This window comes from Pseudophryne corroboree, chromosome 2 (assembly GCF_028390025.1).
Source record: "Pseudophryne corroboree isolate aPseCor3 chromosome 2, aPseCor3.hap2, whole genome shotgun sequence".
In the NCBI taxonomy this organism is placed as follows: Eukaryota; Metazoa; Chordata; class Amphibia; order Anura; family Myobatrachidae; genus Pseudophryne; species Pseudophryne corroboree.
Window position 1 is genome coordinate 284,915,614 of NC_086445.1, and position 19,933 is coordinate 284,935,546.

The window sequence follows — 19,933 nt, forward strand, 5'->3', positions numbered from 1 at the left end:
TGACATAATAGATGGAGACGAGATACTCCTAACGTTAGGTCATATCATAGACGCTGCTGCATACGTGCTAGAAACCATGAAAGATATTGGTCTCTTGGGATCAAGAAACGCTACCATGGCAATCTCAGCACGGAGGGTGTTGTGGATTAGCCAATGGAATGCTGACGCAGACTCCAAAAGGAATATGGAGGCTCTCCCGTATAAAGGAGAGGCCTTATTTGGAGATGGGCTGGATGCTTTAGTTCTGCGTCTAACGCAGGTAGAGTCGACATTCTTGCCTAATACTCCTGCGCCGGCGTAAAAGACACATCACTCTCAGATGCAGTCTTTTCGAACCAAAAAAAAAGAAAGGGTAAAGGCCCCCCTCTCTTTGTGGGTAAAGGTAAGGGAAAAGGAAATAAAGTCCACAGTGTCTCACAGGAGCAGAAATCAACCTCTGCTTATGCCAAATCTTCAGCATGACGCTGGGGCTCCCTTGCGGGAGTCCGATCAGGTGGGAGCACGTCTGAAACTCTTCAGTCAGTTCTGGGTTCAATCTGGCCTAGACACGTGGGCCGTACAAAGAGAGTCCCACGGGTAGAAACTGGAGTTTCATGACATTTCCCCAGGCCGTATTTTCAAATCGACTTTACCAGCTTCTGTCCCGGATAGGGAAGTGGTAGCAGCAGCAATACAGTGATTGTGTCAGGATCAAGTCATTGTCCTGGTTTCCTTGTCTCAACAAAAAGAAAGGTTTTTATTCAAGCCTATTTGTAGTTCCGAAGCCGGACGGCTCGGTCAGACCATTTCTAAACCTGAAAAATCTGAATCTCTACCTGCAAAGGTTCAAGTTTAAGATGGAATCACTGAGGGCAGTGATTTCCACTCTGGAGGAGGGGGAATTCATGGTGTCAGTGGACATAAAAGATGCCTACTTGCATGTTCCCATTTATCATCCGCATCAAGCTTATCTGAGATCCGCAGTACAGGATTGTCATTACCAATTTTAGACATTGCCGTTCGAACTCTCCACGGCACCGAGGGTATTCACCAAAGTAATGGCGGAGACGATGGTCCTCCTTCGACTGCAAGGAGTCAATATAATTCCTTATCTGGACGATCTTCTGATAAAAGTGAGGTCCAGGGAAAAGTTGATGCAGAACATTGCACTCTCCCTGACAATACTCCAACGTCACGGTTGGATCATACATTTTCCAAAGTCACAATTGGAACAGACGACAAGATTGTTCTTTCTCGGGATGATATTGGACACAGAAGTACAGAGGGTATTTCTTCCAGTAGAAAAGGCTCTGGATATCCAGAGAATGGTCAAACAAATTCTGAAACCAACAAGAGTGTCGATTCATCAATGCATTCGGTTGTTGGGAAAGATGGTAGCGGCCTACGAGGCCATACAGTTTGGCCGATTCCATGCCAGAATATTCCAGGGGGACCTATTGGACAAGTGGTCCGGATCCCATCTACACATGCATCAGAGGATAATCCTGTCATCCAAAGCCAGAATTTCGCTCCTGTGGTGGCTACACAGTTCTCACCTCCTAAAGGGACGCAAGTTCGGGATTCAAGACTGGATCCTTTTGACCACAGATGCAAGTCTCCGAGCCTGGGGAGCAGTCACATAGGGGGAGAGCTTCCAAGGAAGATGGTCAAGTCAAGAAACTTGTCTTCACATAAACGTTCTGGACTTGAGAGCCATTTACAACGGCCTTCTACAAGCGGTACATCTTCTTCAAGATCAAACCGTACAGATCCAGTCGGACGATGTAACAGCAGTCGCGTACATAAACCGTCAAGGTGGAACGAAAAGCAGAGCGGCAAGGGCAGAGGTGACGAAGTTCCTCCGCTGGGCAGAAAGACATGCAAGAGCTCTGTCTGCAATTTTCATTCCGGGAGTGGACAACTGGGAAGCAGACTTCCTCAGCAGACACGAACTCCATCCAGGAGAATGGGGCCTCCACCAAGAAGTCTTCGCGGAGGTGACAGGTCTTTGGGGAGTTCCCCAAGTAGACATGATGGCATCTCGTCTCAACAAAAAGCTTCAGAGATATTGTTCCAGGTCGAGAGACCCTCAAGCAATAGCAGTGGATGCACTAGTGACCCAGTGGGTGTTCCGGTCAGTGTATGTCTTCCCTCCACTTGCACTGATACCAAAACTTCTCAAAATCATAAGGAGAACAGGAGTTCGAGCGACCCTTACGGTCCCAGACTGGCCAAGGAGGGCTTGGTATCCAGATCTTCAAGAAGTTGATCATAGAAGATCCTCGGCCTCTTATCACGACTTACCGTGGCTACGTTTGACGGCATGGCTGTTGAGCGCCGGATCCTAGCCCGAAAGGGTATTCCCAAAGAAGTCATTTCCACTCTTATTCAGGCCAGGAAATGAGTAACGTCTAAACATTACCACCGTATTTGGAGAAAATATGTGTCTTGGTGTGAAACCAAGAAGGCTCCAATGGAACAGTTTTCAGTTAGGACGTTTTCTCCATTTCTCTGACGTCCTAGTGGATGCTGGGAACTCCGTAAGGACCATGGGGAATAGCGGCTCCGCAGGAGACTGGGCACAAAAGTAAAGCTTTAGGACTACCTGGTGTGCACTGGCTCCTCCCCCCACGACCCTCCTCCAAGCCTCAGTTAGATTTTTGTGCCCGGCCGAGAAGGGTGCACACTAGGGGCTCTCCTGAGCTTCTTAGTGAAAGTTTAGTTTTAGGTTTTTTATTTTCAGTGAGACCTGCTGGCAACAGGCTCACTGCATCGAGGGACTAAGGGGAGAAGAAGCGAACTCACCTGCGTGCAGAGTGGATTGGGCTTCTTAGGCTACTGGACACCATTAGCTCCAGAGGGACCGAACACAGGCCCAGCCTCGGAGCTCGGTCCCAGAGCCGCGCCGCCGGCCCCCTTACAGAGCCAGAAGCAAGAAGAGGTCCGAAAAATCGGCGGCAGAAGACATTAGTCTTCAACAAGGTAGCGCACAGCACTGCAGCTGTGCGCCATTGTTACTCAGGCACACTGCACACTTCGGTCACTGAGGGTGCAGGGCGCTAGGGGGGGGCGCCCTGAGCAGCAATGTAAAACACCTTGGCTGGCAAAAATACACCACATATAACCCCCAGGGCTATATGGATGTATTTTAACCCCTGCCAGAACTCACCAAAAGCGGGAGAAAAGGCCGCCGAGAAGGGGGCGGAGCCTATCTCCTCAGCACACGGGCGCCATTTTCCATCACAGCTCCGCTGGAAGGACGTCTCCCTGACTCTCCCCTGCAGTCCTGCACTACAGAAAAGGGTAAAAAAGAGAGGGGGGCACTAATTTGGCGCAGTTTTTAATAATAACAGCAGCTATAAGGGAAAAGCACATTTTATAGTGGTATTCCTGTATATATATAGCGCTCTGGTGTGTGCTGGCATACTCTCCCTCTGTCTCCCCAAAGGGCTAGTGGGGTCCTGTCCTCTATCAGAGCATTCCTTGTGTGTGTGCAGTGTGTCGGTACGATTGTGTCGACATGTTTGAGGAGGAAAATGAGATGGAGGCGGAGCAATTGCCTATTATAGAGTTGTCACCCCCTAGGGAGTCGACACCTGAGTGGCTGAGCTTATTTATGGAAGGAATTGCGTGACAGTGTCAGCTCTTTACGAAAGACAGTTGACGACATGAGACAGCCGGCTACTCAGCTTGTGCCTGTCCAGGGGTCTCAAACGCCATCAGGGGCTTTAAAACGCCCGTTACCTCAAATGGCAGACACAGACACGGATACTGACTCCAGTGTCGATGATGAGGAGACAAACGTGACTTCCAGTAGGGCCACACGTTACATGATTGAAGCAATGAAAAATGTATTGCATATTTCTGATACTACAAGTACCACTAAAAAGGGTATTATGTTTGGTGAGAAAAAACTGCCTGTAGTTTTTCCTGTATCCGAGGAATTAAATGAAGTGGGTGATGAGGCGTGGGTTTCCCCCAATAAAAAACTGATAATTCCTAAAAGGTTATTGGCATCATACCCTTTCCCGCCAGAGGATAGGGTACGTTGGGAAACACCCCCTAGGGTGGATAAAGCGCTCACACGCTTGTCTAAACAGGTAGCACTACCCTCTCCTGATACGGCCGCCCTAAAGGAACCTGCCGATAGAAAGCTGGAGAATATCCTAAAATGTATATACACTCACACGGGTGTTATACTGCGACCAGCAATCGCCTCAGCCTGGATGTGCAGTGCGGGCGTGGCGTGGTCGGATTCCCTGACTGAAAATATTGATACCCTAGATAGGGACAGTATATTACTGACTATAGAACATTTGAAGGATGCATTTCTATATATGCGTGATGCACAGAGGGATATTTGCCGACTGGCATCAAGAGTTAGCGCGCTGTCCATTTCTGCAAGAAGAAGTTTATGGACGCGGCAGTGGTCAGGTGATGCGGATTCTAAAAGGCACATGGAAGTATTGCCTTATAAGGGGGAGGAGTTATTTGGGGTAGGTCTATCAGACCTGGTAGCCACGGCAACTGCTGGAAAATCCACATTTTTACCCCAGGTAGCTTCTCAACCTAAGAAGACGCCGTATTATCAGGCGCAGTCCTTTCGGTCCCATAAGGGCAAGCGGGCAAAAGGCGCCTCATTTCTGCCCCGTGGCAGAGGGAGAGGAAAAAGGCTGCAGCAAACAGCCAGTTCCCAGGAACAAAAGCCCTCTCCCGCCTCCGCAAAGTCCTCAGCATGACGCTGGGGCTTTACAAGCGGACTCAGGCACGGTGGGGGCCCGTCTCAAGAAGTTCAGTGCGCAGTGGGCTCACTCGCAAGTGGACCCCTGGATCCTTCAGGTGGTATCTCAGGGGTACAAATTGGAATTCGAGACGTCTCCCCCTCGCCGTTTTCTAAAGTCTGCTTTACCGACGTCTCCCTCAGACAGGGAGGCAGTATTGGAAGCCATTCACAAGCTGTATTCCCAGCAGGTGATAATCAAGGTACCCCTCCTACAACAGGGAAAGGGGTACTATTCCACACTATTTGTGGTACCGAAGCCGGACGGCTCGGTGAGACCAATTTTAAATCTAAAATCTTTGAACACTTACATACAAAGGTTCAAATTCAAGATGGAGTCACTCAGAGCAGTGATTGCAAACCTGGAAGAAGGGGACTATATGGTGTCTCTGGACATCAAAGATGCTTACCTACATGTCCCAATTTACCCTTCTCACCAAGGGTACCTCAGGTTTGTGGTACAGAACTGTCACTATCAGTTTCAGACGCTGCCATTTGGATTGTCCACGGCACCCCGGGTCTTTACCAAGGTAATGGCCGAAATGATGATACTCCTTCGAAGGAAGGGAGTTTTAGTTATCCCTTACTTGGACGATCTCCTGATAAGGGCAAGATCCAGGGAACAGTTGGAAGTCGGGGTAGCACTATCTCAGATAGTGCTGCGCCAGCACGGTTGGATTCTCAATATTCCAAAATCGCAGCTGATCCCGACGACACGACTTCTATTCCTAGGGATGATCATGGACACAGTCCAGAAAAAGGTGTTTCTCCCGGAGGAGAAAGCCAGGGAGTTATCCGAACTAGTCAGAAATCTCCTAAAACCAGGCCAAGTCTCAGTGCATCAATGCACAAGGGTCCTGGGAAAGATGGTGGCTTCTTACGAAGCAATCCCATTCAGCAGATTCCACGCAAGAACCTTCCAGTGGGATCTGCTAGACAAATAGTCCGGGTCGCATCTTCAGATGCATCAGCGGATAATCTTGTCACCAAGGACAAGGGTGTCTCTCCTGTGGTGGTTGCAGAGTGCTCATCTTCTAGAGGGCCGCAGATTCGGCATTCAGGACTGGGTCCTGGTGACCACGGATGCCAGCCTGAGAGGCTGGGGAGCAGTCACACAGGGAAGAAATTTCCAGGGCTTGTGGTCAAGCCTGGAGACATCACTTCACATAAATATCCTGGAGCTAAGGGCCATCTACAATGCTCTAAGCCTAGCAAGACCTCTGCTTCAAGGTCAGCCGGTGCTGATCCAGTCAGACAACATCACGGCAGTCGCCCACGTAAACAGACAGGGCGGCACAAGAAGCAGGAGGGCAATGGCAGAAGCTGCAAGGATTCTTCGCTGGGCGGAAAATCATGTGATAGCACTGTCAGCAGTGTTCATTCCGGGAGTGGACAACTGGGAAGCAGACTTCCTCAGCAGACACGACCTCCACCAGGGAGAGTGGGGACTTCACCCAGAAGTCTTCCACATGATTGTGAACCGTTGGGAAAAACCAAAGGTGGACATGATGGCGTCCCGCATCAACAAAAAACTAGACAGGTATTGCGCCAGGTCAAGGGACCCTCAGGCAATAGCTGTGGACGCTCTGGTAACACCGTGGGTGTACCAGTCGGTGTATGTGTTCCCTCCTCTGCCTCTCATACCCAAGGTACTGAGAATCATAAGAAGGAGAGGAGTAAGGACTATACTCGTGGCTCCGGATTGGCCAAGAAGGACTTGGTACCCGGAACTTCAAGAGATGCTCACAGAGGAACCGTTGCCTCTACCTCTAAGAAGGGACCTGCTCCAGCAGGGACCCTGTCTGTTCCAAGACTTACTGCGGCTGCGTTTGACGGCATGGCGGTTGAACGCCGGATCCTGAAGGAAAAAGGCATTCCGGATGAAGTCATCCCTACCCTGATCAAAGCCAGGAAGGATGTAACCGCACAGCATTATCACCGTATTTGGCGTAAATATGTTGCGTGGTGCGAGGCCAGGAAGGCCCCTACAGAGGAATTTCAACTGGGTTGTTTCCTGCATTTCCTGCAAACAGGACTGTCTATGGGCCTAAAATTAGGGTCCATTAAGGTTCAAATTTCGGCCCTGTCGATTTTCTTCCAGAAAGAACTGGCTTCAGTTCCTGAAGTTCAGACGTTTGTCAAGGGAGTACTGCATATACAGCCTCCTTTTGTGCCTCCAGTGGCACCTTGGGATCTCAATGTAGTTTTGGGGTTCCTAAAATCACAATGGTTTGAACCACTCACCACTGTGGACTTAAAATATCTCACATGGAAAGTGGTAATGCTGTTGGCCCTGGCCTCAGCCAGGCGTGTCTCAGAATTGGCGGCTTTATCCTATAAAAGCCCTTACCTAATTTTTCATACGGACAGGGCAGAATTGAGGACTCGTCCTCAATTTCTCCCTAAGGTGGTTTCAGCGTTTCACTTGAACCAGCCTATTGTGGTACCTGCGGCTACTAGGGGCTTGGAGGACTCCAAGTTGCTGGACGTAGTCAGGGCCCTGAAAATATATGTTTCCAGGACGGCTGCAGTCAGGAAATCTGACTCGCTTTTTATCCTGTATGCACCCAACAAGCTGGGTGCTCCTGCTTCTAAGCAGACTATTGCTCGTTGGATTTGTAGTACAATTCAGCTTGCACATTCTGTGGCAGGCCTGCCACAGCCAAAATCTGTAAAAGCCCATTCCACAAGGAAGGTGGGCTCATCTTGGGCGGCTGCCCGAGGGGTCTCGGCTTTACAACTCTGCCAAACAGCTACTTGGTCAGGGGCAAACACGTTTGCTAAATTCTACAAATTTGATACCCTGGCTGAGGAGGACCTAGAGTTCTCTCATTCGGTGCTGCAGTCATCCGCACTCTCCCGCCCGTTTGGGAGCTTTGGTATAATCCCCATGGTCCTTACGGAGTTCCCAGCATCCACTAGGACGTCAGAGAAAATAAGAATTTACTTACCGATAATTCTATTTCTCGTAGTCCGTAGTGGATGCTGGGCGCCCATCCCAAGTGCGGATTGTCTGCAATACTTGTACATAGTTATTGTTACAAAAATCGGGTTATTATTGTTGTGAGCCATCTTTTCAGAGGCTCCTCTGTTATCATGCTGTTAACTGGGTTCAGATCACAGGTTGTACGGTGTGATTGGTGTGGCTGGTATGAGTCTTACCCGGGATTCAAAATCCTTCCTTATTGTGTACGCTCGTCCGGGCACAGTATCCTGACTGAGGCTTGGAGGAGGGTCGTGGGGGGAGGAGCCAGTGCACACCAGGTAGTCCTAAAGCTTTACTTTTGTGCCCAGTCTCCTGCGGAGCCGCTATTCCCCATGGTCCTTACGGAGTTCCCAGCATCCACTACGGACTACGAGAAATAGAATTATCGGTAAGTAAATTTTTATTTTTTCTCCAGGTGGGTGTGGATGCAGACCTACGATTGGGTTCAATCAAGGGCCAGCTTTCGGCTTTGTCCATTTTCTTTCAGAAACAATTGGCCTCCCTTCCAGAAGTTCAGACTTTCGTGAAAGGGGTGCTACACATCCAACCTCCATTTGTGCCTCCTGTGGCACCATGGGATCTTAACATGGTGTTACGATTCCTTCAATCGGATTGGTTTGAACCTCTCCAGGAGATGGAGTTGAAATTTCTCACTTGGTAAGTGGTCATGCTGTTGGCCTTGGCATCCACATGAAGGGTGTCTGAGTTAGGGGCCTTGTCTCGCAAGAGCCCTTACCTGATCTTCTATGGAGATAGGGCTGAGTTACGAACTTGTCAACAATTTCTTCCAAAGGTGGTTTACTTCTTTCCATATACACCAACCTATTGTGGTGCCAGTGGCTACTGACACCATCGCTGCTTCAAAGTCCCTTGATGTGGTCAGGGCTTTGAGATTCTAAGTCACAAGAACGACTCGGATAAGGAAAACAGAGGCTATGTTTGTCCTGTATGCTCCCAACAAGATTGGGTGTCCTGCTTCTAAGCAGACTATTGCGCGCTGGATTAGAGGTACGATTCAGCACGCTCATTCTACGGCAGGATTGCCGGTACCGAATTCGGTGACTGCCCATTCTACTAGAAAGGTGGGCTCGTCCTGGGCGGCTGCCCGGGGGGTTTTGGCTTTACAACTTTGCCGAGCAGCTACTTGGTCAGGGGCAAACACGTTTGCTAAATTTTACAAGTTTGACACCTTAGCCGATGAGGACCTACAGTTTGGTCAATCTGTGCTGCAGGGTCATCCGCACTTTCCCGCCCGTTCTGGAGCTTTGGTATAACCCCATAGTACTGAAGTGGACCCCAGCATCCTCTAGGACGTATGAGAAAATAGGATTTTAATACCTACCGGTAAATCCTTTTCTCCTAGTCCGTAGAGGATGCTGGGCGCCAGACCCAGTGCGTACTTTACCTGCAGTTATTAGTTTGTAGTTACACAAGTGTTGTGTTACGGTTATTTTCAGCATGTTGCTGCAAAGATTGTTCATGCCCGTTGGCATGTGTTTTGTTGAATGCATGTTGTGCGGCATGGTTGAGGTGTGAGCTGGTATGAATCTCACCGTTAAATTAAAAGTAATTCCTTTCCTCGAAATGTCAGTCTCCCTGGGCACAGTTCCTATACTGAGGTCTGGAGGAGGGGCATAGAGGGAGGAAGCCAGTTCACACCCTTGAAAAGTCTTAAAGTGCCCATGGCTCATGCGGAACAGTCTATACCCCATGGTACTGAAGTGGACCCCAGCATCCTCTACGGACTAGGAGAAAAGGATTTACAGGTAGGTATTAAAATCCTATTTTTAATATTGAAAAATTGTAAAAGCATGATATATTCTCAATATTAATCCATCATTTACAACTGTGTGGGTATTATACATATGCATTACAAAATATACAGTAAACATAGAAAGCAGTAATGGTCGTATTGTGACTCTGCACTAGTTAAGTAATGATAGTCAATTGAAAGACTCCAGTTTCACTTTAAAGGTGTGATCCTTGCAAGTATAAGTGATCCATATAGGGATACTTGCAAGTATTTTTTACACAACCGGGTTTTTCATTTCCGAAAGGCAATGTTGATAGGTTGGTAATAGGACTAACCTGTTAGATAATGTTGGTATTAGATACTATAATACGATAAACTGATAGAAAGCAATGGAGCCATATTTATTCAGTACTTTCTAAATGGCAATTAGACATTCCTTACTGTATTTTCTACATAGTATGGCTATTTAAAACTAGATGATGGTCACCAAGACTCCTGCATCTAGATAGCAGTAATACATTTATAGATTTAATATTGAAAATGTAAACATACGATGGTGAATTTTTGTCAATATATTTACGTATTTTAAATATGTAAAATTATTGGCAAAAATTAATCATCGGATGTTTACATTTTCAATATTCAATCTGAACACCACCAGTGTGTCTTTTTTTTGAGAACCTGGTACCAGATAGGGCAATTCCATTGTTCTGACAAATGGACGGGAGTGCCGCTTGCGCCTATGATTTCTGCTTGCACCCTCCTGAGGTGGCGAGCAGAAATCTGTGAAAAGTCAGACTTCTGCCCAAAACACAGTGCACCCACTACTTTAGACTGGTGCGTTTGGCTGCGACATGCACAAAAAGTACAAACAATTGAATATCACCCCGTCCAGATTGGCGGGAGATTAGGCGTGACAGCAGATGAGAAAAACATTGAATTGCGCCTTTGTAGTCTAAAGGAATGTGGTATATTTCAGCCACCTGTGTATTAATATCTATTTAATGAGCTGCTCAATAATAAAATGTACAGTGTGCATTAAGGGGCTAATTATATGAACTATATGAACTGTTTTGTGGTTCTTTAAGAGGGATTTTCTACTCCATTGTTCAGCTGATCTATGTCCTTCCTCTGCAGCTGTGACTGAAGGGCTGCACTTTAGTATATGTACTGATTGTCAACTTTAGTGAGCAGTTTCTTTATTTGCTTTATTTACTCTAAACTGCATCCAATACTATTGTATTCACAGTGTGCCTAATAAAGTAAGGATAAAAGTATGCTATTTTACACTCTTCTGAGAAATACATCTTTTAACTGTTCCTGCGATGGAGGTTTTAGAAGAGTTAAAATTGGATTACACCTGCTTAACCACCTGCATTTGTTCACGTTCCATTGCAGATATAGTTTGCAGTGAGTGAGGCTTCCCAGTATAATTCAGGAATGTGTTTGAATTCTCAATGCTTTGGTTTAATGCAGATGCTGTTTTGGATGCGAAGATGTCCCTGGAGCTCCAGCCTAACAATGCAAGCGCTTTCCTCAGGAAGGGGTACGTGTCAGTACTAGTTTCCAATTACATTTATTACCGTCTGTAAACCTCTGGCCATGCAGCGTTAAATTGGATATTCATCAGTGCTGCTCTAATATGGATGAAGTTGTCCTATGAAAAGACTAGGAATACCAATGAGCTAACGAGATACCTTGACAGTTGTTTATATATTGTCACCCGGTTGCACAAAACACTTGCATTTGAAACTACAGTAAACTGTTATCGTTGTCACATTGTGTGTGAGGATGACAGTTTAATATTGCAGCCACCTGCGTTAATGTAAGATATAAGTAAATTACATTTTCCTGTTAAACACATCAGTCCCTGCATTGCCTGCAGTCACAATTCCTTAGAAAATGGATGTTCAGAATATGTTCTTTGCCACTGGCAGCAAGCACAAGGAAATATGTGGATCAAAAAAACCATTGATATATTTAATGAGTGGATTTGATGTGAAACCTCTAAACCCCCTCCATCTACAACACTCACACACCCTTAGCTTAAAGCAGACATTTTTTTTAAGTTCACTTTTATGTCGAATTACATTGTTACCATAGAAACTGCAGTTACAAAGTTGTTGTTTTTTTCCTCCTGTTATCTTATTTGCATGATGTCATTGTATTCGCAAACCATGTAATCTTATACAAAGTGCCTCTCTGCTGCCAGTGTCTGCTTGTAGCAATCTACAAAGTGAAAGGATGTTATGCTCAAAAATGCTGCTTTATGGTAACCTTAGTAAGCCACTGCACTTGTAGGGTCTTTTTGTTTTGCCTCAATGTATTTTCTATTTAAAAAACAATGACATTTCAGGGAAATACTACTTTTTCTAAAATACATTAATTAGCATTGGAATAGAACCATCGCCCCCCCCCCCCCCCCCCCACTTCCAAAACAAAGCTCTGCTAATAGCTCACTACACACATTAATATTTTCTGCTGTTCAATTATTAAATTGCATGCACAATGTAGGGCAGTTGTGGGATTGTGAAAAATGTTCTCTTAAAACTGTTTTTGTTTGCCCATCTGCAAATTGCATTCCGTCGCTTAATGCTACCACTCACTACTTTGATTTCCATTCTTACAATTTGGTTATAAAAGCTTAAAAAAAAAAAGTTATTCAGTGATCAAATTGAAATGTGTTACCTTTTTAAATATCAGTTTATCTTGAACATTTCCTTTAAGTTACAGCAGTGGTTCGTAAACTCTGGGGTAGATGTATGATTAGGCGTTATGTAGGAAGAAGTGATGATACCACTCCTCCCCCATGTAAGCAAGCAGTGATTACTGATAAATGGCGCTATGCTCCTCCGTCATTATCGGCGCTACTATCTACAAGATAGCATGTCGATATGCTATTCAATTTATGACCATTCCAACAACTGCGCACAGCACTGTCCCTGGCTGTTGACTCCAACAGCTAGGAACTGTGCATACAAAAACAATAAGGTTTTTTCTCTGACGTCCTAAGTGGATGCTGGGACTCCGTAAGGACCATGGGGAATAGCGGCTCCGCAGGAGACTGGGCACAACTAAAGAAAGCTTTAGGACTACCTGGTGTGCACTGGCTCCTCCCTCTATGACCCTCCTCCAGACCTCAGTTAGAATTTTGTGCCCGGCTGAGCTGGATGCACACTAGGGGCTCTCCTGAGCTCTTAGAAAAATAAAGTTTATTTTAGTTTTTTTATTTTCAGTGAGATCTGCTGGCAACAGACTCACTGCTACGAGGGACTAAGGGGAGAGAAGCGAACCTACCTGCTTGCAGCTAGCTTGGGCTTCTAGGCTACTGGACACCATTAGCTCCAGAGGGATCGAACACAGGCCCAGCCTCGGTCGTCCGGTCCCGGAGCCACGCCGCCGTCCCCCTTACAGAGCCAGAAGCAAGAAGAGGCTCCTGGAAATCGGCGGCAGAAGACTTCGGTCTTCATCAAGGTAGCGCACAGCACTGCAGCTGTGCGCCATTGCTTCCCATGCACACCTCACACTCCGGTCACTGATGGGTGCAGGGCGCTGGGGGGGGGGGGGGGGCGCCCTGGGCTGCAATATTGAGTACCTTGGCTGGCAAATAACACATAATATAGTCATAGAGACTATATATGTGTAAAATACCCCTGCCAGATATACATAGAAAAAAGCGGGAGAAGTCTGCCGAAAAAGGGGCGGGGCTATCTCCCTCAGCACACTGGCGCCATTTTCCCTCACAGCTCCGCTGGAAGGATCGCTCCCAGGCTCTCCCCTGCAGTTTCCAGACTACATAGGGTAAAAAAGAGAGGGGGGGCACTAAATTTAGGCGCAATATTGTGTATACAAGCAGCTATTGGGAAAAATCACTCAGTTATAGTGTTAATCCCTGTGTTATATAGCGCTGTTGGTGTGTGCTGGCATACTCTCTCTCTGTCTCCCCAAAGGGCTTTGTGGGGTCCTGTCCTCAGTCAGAGCATTCCCTGTGTGTGTGCGGTGTGTCGGTACGGCTGTGTCGAAATGTTTGATGAGGAGGCTTATGTGGAGGCGGAGCAGGTGCCGATAAATGTGATGTCACCCCCCTGCGGGGCCGACACCTGAGTGGATGGACTTGTGGAAGGAATTACGTGAAAGTGTCAACTCCTTACATAAAAGGTTTGACGACATAGCAGATGTGGGACAGCCGGCTTCTCCGCTTGTGCCTGCCCAGCTGTCTCAAAAGCCATCAGGGGCTCTAAAACGCCCGCTACCTCAGATGGCGGACACAGATGTCGACACGGATACTGAATCCAGTGTCGACGACGATGAGACTAATGTACATTCCAATAGGGCCACACGTTACATGATTGCGGCAATGAAAAATGTGTTGCACATTTCTGATATTACCCCAGGAACCACAAAAAAGGGTATTATGTTTGGGGAGAAAAAACTACCAGTGGTTTTTCCCCCATCTGATGAATTATATGAAGTGTGTGAAGAAGCGTGGGCTTCCCCAGATAAGAAACTAGTAATTTCTAAAAGGTTACTAATGGCGTACCCTTTCCCGCCAGAGGATAGGTCAAGTTGGGAAACATCCCCTAGGGTGGATAAAGCGCTCACACGTCTGTCAAAGAAGGTGGCATCTACCGTCTCCGGACACGGCCGCTCTAAAGGAGCCTGCTGATAGAAAGCAGGAGGCTATCCTGAAGTCTGTATATACACACTCAGGTATTATATTGAGACCAGCTATTGCTTCAGCATGGATGTGCAGTGCTGCAGCTGCGTGGTCAGATTCCCTGTCAGAAAATATTGATACCCTAGACAGGGACACTATATTGCTAACCATAGAGCATATAAAAGACGCAGTCTTATACATGAGAGATGCACAGAGGGATATTTGCCGGCTGGCATCTAAAATAAGTGCAATGTCCATTTCTGTCAGGAGAGGATTATGGACTCGGCAGTGGACGGGTGATGCAGATTCTAAAAGGCACATGGAAGTTTTGCCTTATAAGGGTGAGGAGTTGTTTGGGGATGGTCTCTCGGACCTCGTTTCCACAGCGACAGCTGGGAAGTCAACATTTTTACCCCATGTTCCCTCACAGCCAAAGAAAGCACCGTATTATCAGGTACAGTCCTTTCGGCCCCAGAAAGGCAAGCGGGTTAAAGGCGCGTCCTTTCTGCCCAGAGGCAGAGGTAGAGGGAAAAAGCTGCAGCATACAGCCAGTTCCCAGGAACAAAAGTCCTCCCCTGCTTCCTCTAAGTCCACCGCATGACGCTGGGGCTCCACAGGCGGAACCAGGTACGGTGGGGGCCCGTCTCAAGAACTTCAGCAATCAGTGGGCTCGCTCACGGGTGGATCCCTGGATTCTTCAGGTGGTATCTCAGGGGTACAAGCTGGAATTCGAGACGTCTCCCCCTCGCCGTTTCCTCAAATCTGCCTTGCCAACAACTCCCTCAGACAGGGAGGCAGTGCTAGAGGCAATTCACAAGCTGTATTCCCAGCAGGTGATAGTCAAGGTGCCCCTCCTTCAACAAGGACGGGGTTACTATTCCACAATGTTTGTGGTACCGAAACCGGACGGTTCGGTGAGACCCATTTTAAATTTGAAATCCTTGAACACTTATATAAAAAAATTCGAGTTCAAGATGGAATCGCTCAGGACGGTTATTTCAAGCCTGGACGAGGGGGATTACATGGTATCACTGGACATCAAGGATGCTTACCTGCATGTCCCCATTTACCATCCTCACCAGGAGTACCTCAGATTTGTGGTACAGGATTGTCATTACCAATTCCAGACGTTGCCCTTTGGTCTGTCCACGGCACCGAGGGTATTTACCAAGGTAATGGCCGAAATGATGATACTCCTTCGAAAAAAGGGAGTTTTAATTATCCCGTACTTGGACGATCTCCTGATAAAGGCGAGGTCCAGGGAGCAGTTGTTGGTCGGGGTAGCACTATCTCGGGAGGTGCTACAACAGCACGGTTGGATTCTAAATTTTCCAAAGTCACAGCTGGTCCCTACGACACGTCTACTGTTCCTGGGGATGGTTCTGGACACAGAACAGAAAAAAGTGTTTCTCCCGGAGGAAAAAGTCAAGGAGCTGTCATCTCTAGTCAGAGGCCTCCTGAAACCAAAACAGGTGTCGGTGCATCACTGCACGCGAGTCCTGGGAAAAATGGTAGCTTCCTACGAAGCAATTCCATTCGGCAGGTTCCATGCAAGGACTTTTCAGTGGGACCTGTTGGACAAGTGGTCCGGATCGCATCTTCAGATGCATCGTCTGATAACCCTGTCTCCAAGGACCAGGGTGTCTCTGCTGTGGTGGCTGCAGAGTGCTCATCTTCAAGAGGGCCGCAGATTCGGCATACAGGACTGGGTCCTGGTGACCACGGAAGCCAGCCTTCGAGGCTGGGGGGCAGTCACACAGGGAAGAAACTTCCAAGGACTATGGACAAGTCAGGAGACTTCCCTACACATAAATATTCTGGAACTGAGGGCCATTTACAATGCCCTAAGTCAGGCAAGACCCCTGCTTCAAAACCAGCCGGTACTGATCCAGTCAGACAACATCACGGCGGTCGCCCATGTAAACCGACAGGGCGGCACAAGAAGCAGGATGGCGATGGCAGAAGCCACAAGGATTCTCCGATGGGCGGAAAATCACGTGTTAGCACTGTCAGCAGTGTTCATTCCGGGAGTGGACAACTGGGAAGCAGACTTCCTCAGCAGGCACGACCTCCACCCGGGAGAGTGGGGACTTCATCCAGAAGTCTTCCAACTGATTGTAAACCGTTGGGAACGGCCACAGGTGGACATGATGGCGTCCCGCCTAAACAAAAAGCTAGAAAGATATTGCGCCAGGTCGAGAGACCCTCAGGCAATAGCTGTGGACGCTCTAGTGACACCGTGGGTGTTCCAGTCGGTTTGTGTGTTCCCTCCTCTTCCTCTCATACCCAAGGTACTGAGGATAATAAGGAAAAGAGGAGTAAGAACTATACTTATTGTTCCGGATTGGCCAAGAAGAGCTTGGTACCCGGAACTTCAAGAAATGATCTCAGAGGACCCATGGCCTCTGCCGCTCAGACAGGACCTGCTGCAGCAGGGTCCCTGTCTGTTCCAAGACTTACCGCGGCTGCGTTTGACGGCATGGCGGTTGAACGCCGGATCCTGAAGGAAAAGGGCATTCCGGAGGAAGTCATCCCTACGCTGATTAAAGCTAGGAAAGAAGTGACCGCAAACCATTATCACCGCATATGGCGAAAATATGTTGCGTGGTGTGAGGCCAGGAAGGCCCCAACGGAGGAATTTCAGCTGGGCCGTTTTCTGTACTTCCTACAGTCAGGGGTGACTATGGGCCTAAAATTGGGTTCCATTAAGGTCCAGATTTCGGCTCTATCGATTTTCTTCCAGAAAGAACTGGCTTCCCTACCTGAAGTTCAGACATTTGTTAAGGGAGTGCTGCATATTCAGCCCCCTTTTGTGCCTCCAGTGGCACCTTGGGATCTCAACGTGGTGTTGGATTTCCTAAAGTCACATTGGTTTGAGCCACTTAAAACCGTGGAATTAAAATATCTCACGTGGAAAGTGGTCATGCTGTTGGCCTTGGCTTCGGCCAGACGTGTGTCAGAATTGGCGGCTTTGTCATGTAAAAGCCCTTATCCGATTTTCCATATGGATAGGGCAGAATTGAGGACTAGTTCCCAGTTTCTCCCTAAGGTGGTATCAGCCTTTCATTTGAACCAACCTATTGTGGTGCCTGCGGCTACTAAAGACTTGGAGGCTTCCAAGTTGTTGGACGTAGTCAGGGCCCTGAAAATTTATGTTTCCAGGACAGCTGGTGTCAGGAAAACTGACTCGCTATTTATCCTGTATGCACCCAACAAGCTGGGTGCTCCTGCTTCAAAGCAGACTATTGCTCGCTGGATCTGTAGTACGATTCAGCTTGCACATTCTGCGGCTGGACTGCCGCATACTAGATCAGTGAAAGCCCATTCCACGAGGAAGGTGGGCTCTTCTTGGGCGGCTGCCCGAGGGGTCTCGGCTTTACAACTTTGCCGAGCAGCTACTTGGTCGGGGTCAAACACATTTGCTAAATTCTACAAGTTTGATACCCTGGCTGAGGAGGACCTAGAGTTTGCTCATTCGGTGCTGCAGAGTCATCCGCACTCTCCCGCCCGTTTGGGAGCTTTGGTATAATCCCCATGGTCCTTACGGAGTCCCAGCATCCACTTAGGACGTCAGAGAAAATAAGATTTTACTCACCGGTAAATCTATTTCTCGTAGTCCGTAGTGGATGCTGGGCGCCCATCCCAAGTGCGGATTGTCTGCAATACTTGTATATGGTTATTGTTTAACTAAAGGGTTATTGTTGAGCCATCTGTTGAGAGGCTCAGTTATATTTCATACTGTTAACTGGGTATAGTATCACGAGTTATACGGTGTGATTGGTGTGGCTGGTATGAGTCTTACCCGGGATTCAAAATCCTTCCTTATAGTGTCAGCTCTTCCGGGCACAGTATCCTAACTGAGGTCTGGAGGAGGGTCATAGAGGGAGGAGCCAGTGCACACCAGGTAGTCCTAAAGCTTTCTTTAGTTGTGCCCAGTCTCCTGCGGAGCCGCTATTCCCCATGGTCCTTACGGAGTCCCAGCATCCACTACGTACTACGAGAAATAGATTTACCGGTGAGTAAAATCTTATTTTTTCTCATACGTCCTAGAGGATGCTGGGGACACCATTAGAACCATGGGGTATAGACGGGATCCGCAGGAGACATTGGCACTTTAAGACTTTCAAAAGGGGTGTGCACTGGCTCCTCCCTCTATGCCCCTCCTCCAGACTCCTGTTTTAGAATTGTGCCCAGTGAGACTGGACGCACTACAGGGGAGCTCTACTGAGTTTCTCTGAAAAAGACTTATGTTAGGTTTTTTATGTTCAGGGAGGCTGCTGGCAACAGTCTACCTGCTTCGTGGGACTTAGGGGAGAGAAGTATGACCAACTTCTAGTGAGTTTAATGGCCCTGCTTCTGGCTACAGGACACCATTAGCTCCTGAGGGTGCTGATCGCTGGGTACGCCTAGATGCTCACTCCCACATCCGGCTGTCACCACCTTACAGAGCCAAAAGTCAAGACAGGTGAGTAGCAGAAGAAAAGAAGACTTCAGTGACGGCATTTCTGAGGTACCGCGCAACGAACGGACGCTGAGCGCCAAGCTCCCACACACACACACAGCACTACAGGGCGCGGGGTGGGGGCGCGCCCTGGGCAGCTTGTAAAAACCTAATTTCCACTGTCAAGAGGGGACATTAGTGCCAAGGCACTGTCCTAACCCCCGCCAGCTTAATTGTTTATTAAAAGAAGCGGGACAGAAGCGTGCCATTAAGGCGGCGGAGCTTCTTCCTCACAGCTCACTCTGCGCCATTTCCTCTACACAAGCTGCAGAGACGCTGGTCCTTCCTCACACTGCTGACAAGTATCAGGGTGCAAAACGGGGGGGTGGGGAAATACGTTAAAATCCATTTATACGACCACAGGTACGCTACTCAAACCGGTCATTGCATCTGCGTGGGTGAGTAGTGCTATCGAAAAGTGGGCAGATAACTTGTCATCTGATATAGATACCCTAGATAGGGATTGCATCCTCTTGACGCTGGGTTATATCAAGGACGCTGCAGCTTATCTAAAGGAAACTGCGAGAGATATTGGCCTTTTGGGATCAAAGGCCAACGCCATGGCAGTCTCAGCTAGGCGAGCATTGTGGATTCATCAATGGAATGCTGATGCTGACTCCAAGAAAAATATGTAATCTCTACCATATAAAGGTGGTGTCCTTTTTGGTGACGGCCTCGCTGATTTGGTATCTACGGCTACTGCGGGTAATTCATCATTTTTACCTTATGTGCCTTCACAACAAAAGAAAACACACCACTATCAAATGCAGTCCTTTCGGCCCAATAAATACAAGAAAGGGCGAGGTTCTTCCTTCCTTGCTACTAGAGGAAGGGGAAAGGGTAAAAGATCACCAGCCGTGGCGGGTTCCCAGGAGCAGAAGTCCTCCCCGACTTCTGCCAAATCCAGCGCATGACGCTGGGGCTCCTCTGCGGGAGTCCGCACCGGTGGGGGCATGTCTCAAACTCTTCAGTCAGTTCTGGGTTCGTTCGGACCTGGACCCATGGGTTTTACAAATAGTATCTCAAGGGTACAAACTAGAGTTTCAAGACGTTCCCCCTCGCCGATTTTTCAAATCGGCCTTACCAGCTTCTCTTCCGGACAGGGAGGTAGTTTGCGACGCAATACAAAAGTTGTGTCAAAATCAGGTCATCGTCAAGGTTCCCCAGTTACAACAGGGAGAAGGCTTTTATTCAAGCCTGTTTGTGGTCCCGAAGCTGGATGGCTCGGTCAGACCAATCCTAAACCTGAAATCCCCTCAATTTCTACCTAAAAAAAA

At 47.9% G+C, this 19,933-nt stretch overlaps 1 protein-coding gene across 5 annotated transcripts in view; it reads left to right on the forward strand.

The window, feature by feature from the left end:
• SUGT1 (SGT1 homolog, MIS12 kinetochore complex assembly cochaperone) overlaps window positions 1–19,933 on the forward strand; it is a 321,635-nt gene that overhangs the window by 87,977 nt on the left and 213,725 nt on the right. For all 5 annotated transcript variants that reach the window (XM_063952887.1, XM_063952891.1, XM_063952889.1 and 2 more), the window contains exon 5: window positions 10,975–11,044. In XM_063952887.1, coding sequence (XP_063808957.1) covers window positions 10,975–11,044 — 70 coding nt within the window. The remainder of the gene's footprint in view (window positions 1–10,974; window positions 11,045–19,933) is intronic.